General features: G+C 55.5%; 1 protein-coding gene across 1 annotated transcript in view; it reads left to right on the forward strand.

Annotated features, from left to right (window-relative positions):
• The window catches only part of SLC29A3 (solute carrier family 29 member 3), a 42,159-nt gene that overhangs the window by 14,589 nt on the left and 13,283 nt on the right, over window positions 1-14,287 (forward strand). The window contains exon 5 of the mRNA XM_058671917.1: window positions 12,351-12,433. Within this exon, the coding sequence (XP_058527900.1) occupies window positions 12,351-12,433 (83 nt within the window). The remainder of the gene's footprint in view (window positions 1-12,350; window positions 12,434-14,287) is intronic.

Consider the following 14,287-nt stretch of genomic DNA (forward strand, 5'->3'; position numbering starts at 1 on the left):
CCTGGGCAGGAGAGGTGCCTGTCTGCCTCCGTGTCCTAAGGCCTGCTTGGGAGGAGGAGGGGAGGGCTCCCCACTCCCTGCCCAAACAATAGTCTGTCTTCAGCTCCCACCTTCCCCCGCCCCGCTGGTGCAGTGGTCCATCTCCAGCCCCCACCTGCCCCTGCCCTGCTCGTGTGGTGGTCTGGCTGCAGCTCCCACCTGCAGCTCAGTTGGCTATGGGTCTAGGTGCCTGCGTCTGCATTTTCCTTTTAGAATTGTGTGGAACAGAGGCCATCTGACAGGAATTTCGGCCTAGTACAAATCCTTGCACAGCCTCCCTGCCCCCTCAATGTCACCTGGAAGTTCCCCTCCTGTCTCAGGCACATTACACCTGTCTGGGCTAGATCTGGGGAGTGGTTGGGTAGAATGGGTGGTCTCCATTCTCTGGAACAAGAACCTCAAGTAAACCTTCACCCGAAGTTCTCAGAGTGCAGTGAGGGAGAGCTGATGTGAAGAAGGGTGCAAGGGAAGCTGCCATGTTCCCCTTGCGGCCTGCACCCCCATGCTGGCAGGGATATCAGCGACACACAGGGCAGATCAGTGACCATGCTTTCCCAGACAAGAAGCTAGAGGCTTAGAAGGGTTTAGGGACCCTGTCCAAGGCCCCCCAGCTGGTAAGAGCCACAGAGAACTCCCTGGAGAATGTAGGAGAGGGTTGGCTGGAAATTCATTCATGTGCAAAGAGCACAGGGAGGGGTCATGCGGGGGCTGGGCCGCCTCACACCCCAGGTCTCCTGATGCCTCCTGTCCTCCTAACAAGCAACCTCTCCTTGTCTGGCCTCCTGGTCTACCCTGAAATCCCAGCAGCCTGAGCTCTACCCTGTGGAGTTCTGGTTGCAACTTCCTGGCGATCAGCATGGTCATCCCTTCCCTGCCCCCACATCTGTGTCTGAGGTCCTCCACAGCTGTGAGGTTCTTGGCAGGATCTGTCCTGCACTCTTGCCCTGGCCGACGCTGGTCAAGAACAGTGGTGAGCCCAACAGCCCCCTATGCTGCCTGCTGCCCACTGTTTTCTGCTGCGAGCCCCAACCTTCCCCGAGGCGGTTTGTAGGTGGTGACCTTCAGTTCTACATGGTGTTGGCAATGCCAGGGAACCAACTGGTAGTCCACCACTGCATTGCCCATTCCCTGGCCCACAAGGAGCAGATAGCTCCATCCTGCCGGTTAGCAGGAGCTGGAAGCCTCTCCCCACAGACCTCCCCTCCCCTCAGGGGCCACATTCTCACTTAGGGGCTGCATGTCTGGGTCCCAAGAGCTCATTGTGTGCTCAACCATCCCGACCCACCACCCCTAGCTTGGGGATACCAAGGCCTGTCCTCGGCGTTCTGCGCATGTTGTGTCATTTAAACACACACCGCCCTCAGGAGGCAGAGCCACGTCTACAGTGAATGATGCCTCCCCACTGCCTCCCAAGCCGTTTGCTTCAGAGACCTAAGTGTAGCTCTCACACCATGCCGTCAGTGCCCCTGGCACACTGGGATGGTGCCCAGCCTGGAGCCCAACATGGAGTAGTACAGCCTAAACATGTGTGACAACAGCAATGATGTAGCTAGCTGGGTGTGTGTGTGAGAGTGGTGTTCCATCACCCCAATCCAAGACAGGGATGGCTCTGCCAGGGCCTTCAAGAATTCTGATTCTCTGGCTCAGCTGGCAAAGACGTGAGGGAAGGAAGTCAGGTAAGCCTCATTTGGCAAGCGACAGCCTAGGACATCCCCCACCTTGGTGTCAGCCCTTCAACCCTGTCCCTCGAAGAAGCACACTGGTATGCTGTGGGAGCTGTCCTTTTCACCAAGCTGGGCATTCCAGTCCAGGGAGGAGGGACTTAAGGGAACCAGCATGACATGGTATGCAGAGGAGACTACAGGGCCGTTGGCAGTGGCCCCGAGTCCCTGGCCATCATCCATACCTGCCCCCTTGCGATCCAGCAGCTTCCTTCATCTGTATGATGGGTTGCAGAGTTTGTGTTGTCACCCCCGTTTTCAAAGAGGGAAAACTGAGACTCAGGATTTGACACTATAGACCAAGGTCACATGCTAGCAAGTGACAGCACCCAGGTTTGGAGCCACTGGGGGTTGGCAGGGGCAGGCCTGTAGGCAACAGGTACTCTGACCTGTCCATCTTCCTGGGCATGCCCAGCCCTGGCAGCCCACGGAACCATCTGTCTGACCACCCAGTTCTGATGTGTTCAGGCTGAGGAGGTGCCTGACCAGTCAGTTCAGCTCAACTAGACTCTGCACTCAGGTAAAGAACTGCTGTTCTCAGCTCCCAAAGCATGTCCATTGCCCAGGCCTTCAGAGTCACAGATGGTCTGTTATGGAAGGGTACATGATCAACCCTGACTGTGCAGGTTGCAAAATGAGAGCAGCCGCCCTCCGGGGAGCTGCAGGGATAACCTGGTCGGTGCAGAGTGGGGTGTGCTGCATGGGACCCTCATAGATGCAGCTATGGGGTGTTCGATGCTTATCCTGCCTCATTGCTCTGGGCAGAGTGGGTGGCATGGGGTAGGTGTGCTGTCGCCGATGGCTGCAGCTCTGCATCAGCTAGTGACAGCCCTGGGGGGCTCTCCAGGGGGCCTTCCTCGCATCATGCCCCCCTTTGAGTATGATTGGGGGCTGGAGGGTCCTGTGTCTGCCTGGCTCTCCCTGTATTCTCAGGCTGCTGGGCTTCAGGGCAGTGTCCTGGCTGCTGAGGTGATGCAAAGCAAGAGCTGTAGAGGCCAGGAGAACAGAGGGGCTGGGCTGCACCCCTGTTTCCACCCACTGCTGAGCCCCAGCAAGACCCCTGCACTGGCCAGTGACCTCTCTGCCAGGTCAGAAAGTGCAGGTTCCCTGCTCTGGAGTTTGAAGGATTACAGGTCATATTTTAGAAGTTCCCTATCCAGAAAAAGCTGGCTCTCTGCTGGGGAGGAGCTGGGAGGAGCCTGGGCCTAGCAGTACCCCCAGCTACCGTGTGGCTATTGATGGGCTCCATGGTGGTCCCAGGTGCAACCTGAATCTCTGTGGTGATTGTCCAGCCAGTGCAGGGAGAAATGTCCCAGCATTGGTCGCTTGTCTCCCATACCCGTATGGGGGAGCTGCCACTCTTCTCTGATTTCCAGCGACAGCAGTCACCATCGCTCAATTCTCCCTGTGTGCAGCCACTTGTGTCAGTGGTGCTAAGCCACTCGGGAGTACACCCATGCGTAGCGAGCACCCTACCGAGTGTCCAAGCCTTTTTTCTTGTGATCTCTCTGGTCCTTGGTGCTGCCCCAAAGCAGAGATGTTTGATCAGTGTACCCATTTTACAGGCAAGGAGATCAAGGCTGGAAATGTGTGAGTGATTTGCTCCAAGGGACAAAATGAGTGACACATTGTCCATGCACATATCCCCAAGCCTTTCTGCCAGCATTTTTTTTTTAAAGATTTATTTATTTTTATTGCAAAGTCAAATATACAGAGAGGAGGAGAGACAGAGAGGAAGATCTTCCGTCCAATGATTCACTCCCCAAGTGAGCCGCAACAGGCCGGTGCGCGCCAATCCGATGCCAGGAACCAGGAACCTCTTCTAGGTCTCCCACGCGGGTGCAGGGTCCCAATGCATTGGGCCGTCCTCAACTGCTTTCCCAGGCCACAAGCAGGGAGCTGGATGGGAAGTGGAGCTGCCGGGATTAGAACCGGCGCCCATATGGGATCCCGGGGCGTTCAAGGCGAGGACTTTAGCCGCTAGGCCATGCCGCCGGGCCCTCTGCCAGCATTTTCAGGTGTTTCCCAACTTGAACCACAGCAGCAAGTCACTCATGAACCCATCATGGGAACCTCAATTCCATGGAACTCTCTGACTATAATTTCCAAGGGAAAACAAGCCATCAGCAGGGGTCCTGTAGGTTGCCAGACATGTAAGATGGTGCTGAAGAGTTTGCCTTTGGGATTGAGGTGGTACAGGTCCTCAGTGACCTTGGGGGAATAGCTGGACGAGGGGCTGTGGGAGAGGGCGAGGAGGTGGTGGCAGCCATGCACCTGCAGAACTGTTCCAGAGAGCAGGGCAAGCAGGTGAGGCAGGAGGAGTTACAGGAGGAACAATAGGCAGTTTGAGGTGAACAAACCAGCAGAGGGAAAAGCGGGTGCTGAAGAAGAGAAGGGAACCAGAGGCTGTGGTGCATAGGAATGCTGGACATGGAGAAAGATAGCTCACCTGTCCTGAGGGAAGGAGAGAGCTGGAGACATGCAAATTACATGCTGACCATGAGCACTCAGGGGTTGCCTGGGCTACAATGGCCTGTAATTGGGACAGCCTGTTCTACCTGCTTGCCAGTGGCCTCCCAGCCACCCACGAGGCTGTCCTGAGTCCTCCATTCCACAGAGGAAGAAAGCGAAGGCCAGGAGGAACTGCTGGCCAGTTGACTCCAGATGGCCCAGGCATTTCTAGATCAGCTGAGAGTAGGCAACGCACCTGGCAAATATCCAGATTCCAGACCCAAGCTGGGGCCTGGCAACTGCTGTCCTTGGGCCCTGCTGTGGGCAGTGGGTCTCCAAGACCCTCTTCTACATCCCACATGGTACCTGTGTGGGCTGAGCTCTCTGCAGAAGGACCAGGCTCCATTTGTCAGTCCGCCTTCGTGAAAGCTGAGTGGTAGGGGAGACTTCACTCCCCCAAGTCCCGGAAGAGAACACAGAGGTACAACTGTGCCTGAGCCCTGTCGTCCCCGCAAAGGGGCCGGGGGTGCAGGGATGATATAGGGGTGGGTAACATGGGAGGGCCTGTGGACTTCCTGCCACATCATACAGTGTGTGACATCCAGGCTTACAGCTGCCCACTGCCCTGCTGGCTGCCCAGTCACTCAAACCAGCATGGATGGCTGTTCCAAACCATTGGAAAAAATTAGAAACTAAAGTGAGTTTTGTGGGTTTTTTTATTCCCTTGTCCACCCTGTGATTCTGACCACAGACCCAGCGAGCATGCCCCGTCTTATTTTGTGATATGCACATCTGGGATGGCTTTTCTTTCTGCCATTTTCTTTCTCCATATCCTGCAGAAGAAGTCTGGCTGATGGTCATGGTCCCCGCTGCCCACTCCCCGGGAGGCCTTGACGGCTTGGACTTCACCGCTTGCCTTTTGACTTGCTCCCCACTCGCTCCCAGCTCCTGTTTGTGTCACATCCCCAGGCCCTTCCAGCTATCGATCGCTCCCTCTCTGCCTTCGATTTTATTTCTTCTGTGCACATGTCCTTAGAATCCAGAGGTGATTGCCCTGAGAGAAAGAACATGGTCAGGGCTGACACACACAATGAGTGTCTGTTTAGCATGATTGAGTATCAGGGTTCTGGGGAGTAGGATCCCAGCATGAGTCGAGGCACGTGCAGGCAGTTGTATGCCTTCCTCCCCGGCAGGCGTGGACTGGAAGGGGCCATAGTGGTGGCAGGTGCCTGAGGGTGTGTGCATGTGTGCGTGCAGAGTCCTTACATCTTAGCAGACTGTGGTTCCAGCCCACATGCACCTTGAGAGAAGCTGCCTCCCCAGCAGGAGGCCGGCCTGTTGGGTGAGGAAGTGCCTGCAGGGGCCTGGCCAAGGCCTTCCTGGAGGTTTTCCTGGTCTGCTTTTACGCAGGACAGCTGGGGCTCCCCACACCCCTCCTCATCCTCACTGCATCCCAGGGCTTCACATTATCCCTGGTCCTCATGGTCAAGGGGGGCTCCTGGGCTGCAAGTGACAGCTTTATGGGTAGGTGGTAACTTTTCTTGAAAGGCCTCCTTCCTCCTCTCACTGGTCACGCAGCTGAGGGCAGACTGCAAAAGTGGAACACTAGGCAGGACTAGGCAGCAGCCAGGAAGAAAGCTGGATCCCAGAGGACTTCTGGGAGCCTGGGCTCTGCCCCCTGTTGGGGGCACTTTTCCAGGTCCCCTGTCTCTCTGGTCCTTTCCTCTGATAGGGGCTGCAGAGGGTGGAGAGCAAACAGGAATGAGATTTCCATTTTCCTTTTCTCCACCTCTCTCTCTTAAGATGTATATATTTTAGCCAGGAAGCGAGGTATCATCTGTCTGCTGGTTCATTCTCCAAATGACTGCAACAGCCAGAGCCAGAAATGCCATCAGTGGCTCCCATGCAGGTGCAGGGGCCCGTAAACTTGGACCTTCTGCTTTCCCAGTCACATTAGCAGGGAGCTGGGTCAGGAGTGGAGCGGCCAGGACTCAAACAGGAGCCCACTTGGCACAGCTTAACATGCTATGCTAACAGTGCAGGCCCATCCTGTTGTCTTTATTGTCCTGTGTGGTAGAAAGACACCAGGGACTTGGAAGAGCTGGCATTAGCATCTGATCATGCTTCATAGTGCTGGGTAATGGGGTCACCAGACTTAGCCTGCCAAGGGCGGGAGAGCAAATGAGCATGTTCACCTTTGGGGGCTACCTGGTTCCTGCTGTGGCTACCCGGGTACACTATTTACAAAGCGGCCTCAGGCAGATACAGCCCCCAGGGGTAGTCCCTGGCCCACCTCTGGCCTGGTTCTGCCACACAGCAATTTCCCACTGTGACTACCACACATCATGAAAGGGGCCGGCTCTCTCCAGCTTCCCTTCCCAGCACCACTGCCCTATGTGGAATCCTGGCGCTTGCAAGGTAAGGATCTAGCCACTGAGCCAACACGCCAGGCTCTGAGCTGAGTCTTGTTTCTCTGTCAAGGTGTCCTGATTTGTGCCTTTTCTCCACCTGTTGGCTACTCTAGTTCTCCTCTCTCCCAGGAATCCGACCCCTCCCATCCCCTACCCTCAGCACCCCTGGGGCCTCCGTAAGGGGCTTGCGCCACTAGTATGGTAACTGAGTGAATAGACTCCAGAAGCACAGGCTCCTCTCCCATTCACTGAATGAGCTGCTACCTGCTCCCCTCCCCAGCCATCATGTGCCACTCTCAGGCCAAGCGCTGACCATGCCCTTTGCCCATTTAGAGGCCCTGGGAGCTCCCCTGGACCTTGTGATACAGGGACCTAATAGTCTGCAATCTGCATCCCTCAACTTTCACCTGAACCTCCTTGCTCCCACCTGCCCATCATGGGAGTCCCCAACCCACCTTGCCTTGGGGGAGGGGATGTCCATAGAGAACCTCTAAGAAGTGCCCTGGAGGTGAGGCCACCAGCAGAAGAGGCTGTCAGAACAGGATGAAAGGTGGTGTGGAGGCAGAGGTGGCCAAGCCCAGGCTGACCTTATCTGGTGGGAAGGGTGGGTGAGTGAGTGAGCCACAGGCTGGTGATGGGGCTGCAACAGTGAGTGACTGACCTGAGGAGGCACTAAGAGAGGGATGTTTGAAGAGGGGCTGAGAAGAGGAGGGGCGACCTGGGGCCCTCATGATGGGGGACCCCCAGAGGTGACATCTGCAGGCAGTGACGGTGGGTCAGAGGTCACGGTTGGTAAGGATGTGGGTATCGCAGAAACCAGTGGGGTGAGGTCCCTCCTTCCTAGCAGAGTGGAAGGTGGGTAGAAGCAGGATGGGCCAGGAGGTAGCTGTGGAGACAGAGTAGGGGTGTGTCAGCTTCCTGTGGCTCTAGGGGTAGTCTGATTCCCTATGGCTGGAAGCAGGGCTCTGCAAGGCAAAATCTTGCCTTGCAACTGGCTTGTGTAAGAACCTGTAGCCCCACGTGGTCCTTGGCCAGGGCCTGCAGCATTGCATCTCTGCCTCTGTCCCCAGGCCCACTGTGTCCTTGTACTCTCTCGTTTCTCTTATGTGGCCTTACCGTGGGGAGGGGGATGGTGTGCCCAGGGAGCCTTAGGCCGCAATGGGTGGGCAGCTGCTTCCAGAAGGCCTGGTGTTTGGCAGGGATTGCCAAGGAGGCACCAGAAAGGACTGAGGGCTAGCCAGACCTCCAAGTTCTTAGACTTAGGCCTGGAGGTGGCTGAGAGCCACAGGGACTAGCAGAGCTCCCTGTCCCCTGTCCCCACGGTGGCTGCCATGGCTTAGCTGTGCAGGCCTTTTCCAACTGACTTTGCCCCCAGCTATTGTTCTGCCTGCAGGCCCATCCTGTTCTGCCACACACCCCATCCAGCCTGGCTGATCTGGGTTCCACAGTGGGCACTGCCCCTTCCCTCTTTGCCTGCTCCTCTGTGCCCTTGACCACACACCCATTGATGTTGCTGGGCCAGTACCCACCTCTCACCCCCACAGGGGACCTCCAGCAGTGATTTTGGCTAAGGAGCAGGACACAGGCAGCCGGCTTGCAGCCTCCCAGACCAGGGAGCTTGGCTATGGGAAAGTGGCAAGTTTGCCCTGAGCTATTCTCAGTTCCCGCCTGCTCGCTGCTGCTAATTTCATGCCCGTGTGATCCAGGTAATGCTCTGCTGCCTTGAGCTGCCACCCCCCAGGCCGGAATCGCTTTTGCTCGCCCCGCAGGAGCCCAGCTGCCTCCGCTGCCCTTCTGGAGGCGGGGGCTGCGCACAGCCACCTTGCAGGCCACAGAGGCTGCGCGTGACTCATTTGCTGCGCTTGCTTTAAAGTGCCCAAATGGCATGCAGGGGAGAGGGTACTTAGCCAGAGCATGCCAGAGATAAACAGGCTCATTTCGGGTCCTCCCTGCCTGGAGAAACCTCTTCACCTGGACTCCGAGCCCAGAATTAAATTCTTCTGGAAGATGCTTAGCGTGGCACCTCTTGATGTGTCGGCGGGGAGAGAACGTTCCTCGTCATAAAAGAACAGGCCTCTCATCTGGCCAGCCGGCTCCGCCAGGCTTTACATTGTGTTTGAAGAGCTGCTTTCCCCCTTCCTGGTGTTCGCAACTGGGGCCAGAGTGAAGCAGATGAAAATGAGCTGCTTTAGTGCCATCGTGAGCCAACTAAGCAACTCCTCGCCCAGGCCACTCTCAGAAGCTGCCCTTATCCTTGCCAGGGTCTGGTCATAGTCTGGATTTGCAGTCTTCATGCCTGCCACTCAGCTACTGGGGATAGTGGGCCTGGAAGGGAAGGGGTGGCATGTTGCCATGCTCTGTGCCACCCAGTGTGAACTGTCTCGGGCAGAACACCCATACATAAGGGCTTACAAGGAGACACACCTACCTTGAGGCCCCAAGAGCAGATCCCTGCTAAAGGCCCTGGGAAGACCCCTGGGCTGCCCCTCCCCCACACTGGAGCAGAAAAGCACCAATGTTGGGTCTCATGTGACCGTGAAGCAGGCATCCTGAGCTAGAGTGGTCCCCATATTTGTAAAGTGACAATACCATTGATCCCTGCCCCTCGCAGCAGAAGGTCCTGCTGACAGCACTAGCCCAGGTGAGTGCCCCCATGAGTTCATTCACCTGGGGCAGTCTCAGCCTTCTTTAACATAGGAGCACATCACACCCTTGCAGGCCATGATGAGAGCAGATGAGCTGGGCTCTGTGTGGGATCCGAGCGTCAGGGTGACCCAACATTCCCCAGGGATGCTGTCTCCCTGCTCTCGATAGCTGCTGACAGGTGTCAAGGATGATCTTACTGCTGCCAGGGGCTGCCAGAGCCCAGGTCATTTCAGGGGCAGGGGAGTCAGAGGAGTAGAGCTTTCCCTTTGTTCCTAGGAGCAAGATCCTGCCCACATCCATGTTGAATTTGGAATGGTGACTGATGGGGTTCCCTCTCACAGTAGCATCTGAGGTGTAGGCAGGGGCCTGGCTGCCTGGCAGCCTGGAATTCCACAAGCTTCCCTGCCTCCCGTGGCCTCGGGCAGGGAGGGATAGACAGCACAGGCAGGTTCTCTTGCTCGACAAAAATCTGCTGCAGCTGAGGAGTGTCTGAGGCTGATTGCCACCAGTTACCTTGTTCAGGAGTCCTGCCTGGCTGGGAAGCGCCCTGCTATGGGCGTGCTTGTTTCTACCTGTGCCCACTCCTGTACCTACCAGACTACTGCCATTTCCTCAGCTTTCCAAAAGCCTGGAGGGACCCTTCTCCCCCAGTTGCTTCCGCCTCCCTTTGTCCCTCTTCTAGCCATTGTTCCCCAGGAGCAGGGAGGAAGTTGCTGTGTCCTTTCTTTTTTTTTTTTTTTTTTCCCTTTCTCCTTTCTGCACTCACCCGCCTGCAGAGTGTTGGTGCCCAGGGCCTCAACACTCTGGAGTACATTAAGGGACAGGTTGAAAACAGAAAGAGGCACTGGTCTGACAGACAGTGGCCACACAGCCGTGGCCAGTGGTCACGGAATTGCCAAGCAACCTGCTGAGGCAGAGAAACTTGCCTGGGCAAGATGTGTCACCTGTGGATGCTATGTGGCTTCTACCTGCATGTCAGCCCTGCCTTTTAATCTGAATCATGGTCATGACCTGCAGCCCGGTAAGGTTCAAGCTCACTGGCCAACCTGCAGGGTTTCATGGGTCTGCAGGAACAGGGCTGCACCATGTCTCTCCATGTGCCTGGAGGTCCGCACAGCTCATGCCCCCAACACCATTGCCCTCATGAAAGGCAGTTATGTATAGAGAAGCAGCAGGCTCGCTGGGGCAGAGGGAGCAGGAGTGCAGAGAAAGAGATTGATCTTCCATCACTTGTTCAATCCCCCAAATGGGTACAACGGCCAGGGCTGGGGCAGGCTGAAGCAGGGAGCCAGGAGCTTTATCTGGGTCTCCTACCTGGGTGGCAGGGTCCCAAACACTTGGGCTATCTTCTGCTGCCTTCCCAGGTGATTATTAGTGATGTAAATAGATTGGAAGTAGAGCAACTGGAAATCAAGCCTGATGTGGGATGCTAATGCCTCAGGCTGTGGTTTAAACTGCTCTGCCACAGTGTCGGCCCTCTCCCTCTCCCCAGCCCCCTCCCCCAACCACCAAGTTGTGAATACTTGAAAAGCTTTACAAAGTTGAATACATGTTTTTCTGTTTAATGATTGGTGAGCCAGGTTGTCCTGTTGCCTGGAAAACCCCCATCCCTAAGGGGGAACCTGAGGCTGCTGGAAACACCTAGGTGAGGGGACCTCACATCGAGTAGGTCCACCTCCCCTCCAAACCTGCTCTTCCCAGGGGGCCCTGTCCATGGCTCCCACCCAGCCTCACGTAGGTCCAGCCACCGTGTCAGAGCATAATTGACTGGCTGCCCTAGCCCAGGGCAGGCTCGGCTGAGCCCACCAACAGGAACAATGAGGTGGAAGCTCCTGGCAGAAGCTATTTCTAAGGCTCATGGTTGATGGACCACAAGAGCTGTGATTATCATTTTAATTGCAAGACCACCTGACCTATTCAGGGTGCAGCTTTCGAAGACCACAAAGCCCTGCAGTGCCACTCCTGATTGCAGAAGGGGACTTGGGGCCCCCGGCATTGCAGGGCTGGAGGCCTGGCAGGGGAGATTCTGACCTGAGTCTCAAAGTGTCACTTCAGTCCCACTTCTCTGGGACCTTGCTCAAGACTAACCTTCATTCCTGTGTACTCTAGTGCTTGCCCACCCTCCTACCTGGAGCTTCTTGCCTTGGCTGGAAATGAGTATGCCCCACAGCTGCACCTGTGGAGTTTAAGCTGCTAAAAATTCTGTGTCTGAGGCTCCTCCCACCCCTAGAATGAATGGGAACTCCATCTTGGGCTCTTTATGATTCTTGCAGGTGGCAGGTGACACATTAAAGCCTCAAAGAGGCACCTCAGTTGTAGTACATCTCTCAGGGTCCAGAATGGAGTCACCACGCAGCTTCTGTTACACAGTAAATGCTTAGGCACACGTCAGCTGTCACCACCACTTAACCCAGCCTGGAGCTCATGCATGGATCTGCACTGGCCAGAGCCAGGCTGTGGTCAATGTTCTGTCTTTGAAGAGAGGGATGGCAGGAGAGCGTGCAGGCAGTTCTGAGTGGGGCCAGACTTGGAGCTGCCCAAGCAACTGCCGCAGCTGAGTCCCTCAGAATCTTCCCCTTGGGTACAGTCAGGAAGAGGCCCCTTTGCCCTTGTTCCGGCCATCCAGGAGCCACTTCCCTAAATGATCAGGGCTTTTGGAGCAGCTTCAAGAAGTGGGCAAATCCAGAGTTCCAGAGGAACAAAGTTCCCCCAAGGGGGACCGGGTCCAGGGTTTCTGAGTTTTGGCTGCAATGTTGTGGTGGGGCTCCTAAGGAAATCTGCTGGACGACTGTATTTTGGTCAAGAGCGTATGCCTGGGACCACACATAGGACAGGTGGAATGGTGAGAGCGTGGGCCTCACTGGAGACTGGAACAGGGATCCAGCCTGCCTCAAGTTCCCAACACTGAGCATGACTGACCCTGGCAGTTATTGGTTGAATGACTGAGTGTGTCTTAGGATGGAGAAGGGTGGGAACCCATAGTCTTGGGTGGATTCAACATGGTTGCCAGGGTCCAAAGACAGTGGGGTATCCTGGTCCCATGTCTGCATCCCACAGCAGCCTCCCGTTTGTGTACTTCCAGAACTATTTTGAGAGCTACCTGGCCATCGCCTCCACTGTACCCTCCCTCCTGTGCCTCGTGGCCAACTTCCTGCTTGTCAACAGGTAGGCTGCCTTCCTCCCTCCCCCTCTCCTGGCCCTTGCCCTCGCCTCCTGCCTGCCCTGATACCCATACTCACAGCTGCCTTTTCTTTTTTTCCCGCTGCTTAGCTGGCAGCCACTACCCTGGGAGGCTGGCCCTTTCACCAGAAGTAGGAATTGGGATCCTTGAACTGGGGCTGGCCAGCCAGGGGGCTGTGTTGTCACTTGTCGACCACATGTCAGGGCTGGAGATTGGTGGGGACACATGAATCTTCCTTTCTGGGATCCTGTCTGGGCAACTACTGCCTGGGCCACAGACCTGGCCACCAGGGGACCACACATGGATGGTGCAGTGGGGCCTAGCACCAGGATATGGGCATTGGTTTTTTTTTTTTTTAAAGATTTGTTTATTTTATTACAAAGTCAGATATACAGAGAGGAGGAGAGACAGAGAGGAAGATCTTCCGTCTAATGATTCACTTCCCAAGTGAGCCGCAATGGCCGGTGCTGTGCCTATCCGAAGCCGGGAACCTGGGACCTCTTCCGAGTCTCCCATGCAGGTGCAGGGTCCCAAATCCTTAGGCCGTCCTCAACTGCTTTCCCAGGCCATAAGCAGGGAGCTGGATGGGAAGTGGAGCTGCCGGGATTAGAACCGGCGTCTATATGGGATCCCGGGGCATTCAAGGCGAGGGCTTTAGCCACTAGGCCACACCACCGGGCCCGGGCATTGGTCTTAAAAACATTCTGACAATAGTTGGAAGCCAATACATCCACCCACCCTGGCTTGGCTGTAGGGTGGGGCTTGCTTCTCTACCCCTGGTTTGGCTGTAAGACCAGTTCACAGAGAGGGTGAGAGAATTTCTGACCTTGGGATTGGGGCAGGGGTTGCTAAGTGGGACTCTATCTAGATACACCGTAGAAGAAGTGACCTAAGAGATTAGAAAGTTAATAGGGCCATAAATCCCCCTGAGTAGCAGTCCAACCTCAGTTTGAGTTTGAGAAGGTGTGGCTCTGGCGATTTTGCCTGCATTTGCCCAAAACTACCACCAGGCACAATCAATGACTACATGTGATCCAGGAACTTGCACTAATGGCAGATGTATTTTATACAACTCTGATAATTTATAATGACTCTCCAGATCTGAGTGGGAGTTACATATAGATCTAGCCTCACGGCATTTGCTGTGATTGATTAGTGATATCTGTGTGGGTGTGGGACGAGAACAGGACAGCACTTCATGTGCTAAGCCCAAGTGCACCAGTATTCCCCATGCCTCCTGCGTGGGGGCTGTCTCTGCAACCCATGGGTCCCCAGTGGCTGGAATTGGAGGCAGCGATGAGTGTCCCACATGCTGGGGATCAGCCACGCTCAATGTCTCCCATGCCAGTGCTCCCAGACAGCAGCTGGGGCTAGTGCCCATTTGTTCTGTCCCTCTCACTGCCTCTTACCCACCTTGTGTGCTCTCAGCTGCTGGCTCCAGTGACCAGAGTGACTTACACAGTGACTGATGAACGAATACTCCAAGAGAGCTGTTAAGAAGCTGCACAGTTTTTGTAGCTTGGCCTCAGGGATGTTTAGTGGCACTTTTGGGGACAAAGATCGCCACCTCCCAGTAGAACAGTGTCAGAGAATGTGCCCCTATATGACCCCTACATTGCCTGCCTTGTGTCTTTTTTTTTTTTTTTAAGATTTATTTTATTTTTTTATTACAAAGTCAGATATACCGAGAGGAGGAGAGACAGAGAGGAAGTGGAGCTGCCAGGATTAGAACCAGCGGCCACATGGGATCAAGGCGAGGACCTTAGCCACTAGGCCACGCTGCCGAGCCTGCCTGCCTTGTGTCTTACCAGACACACAGGCTCTCTGTCCCCTAGAGG

Source organism: Ochotona princeps, chromosome 13, assembly GCF_030435755.1.
Source record: "Ochotona princeps isolate mOchPri1 chromosome 13, mOchPri1.hap1, whole genome shotgun sequence".
Lineage (NCBI taxonomy): Eukaryota > Metazoa > Chordata > Mammalia > Lagomorpha > Ochotonidae > Ochotona > Ochotona princeps.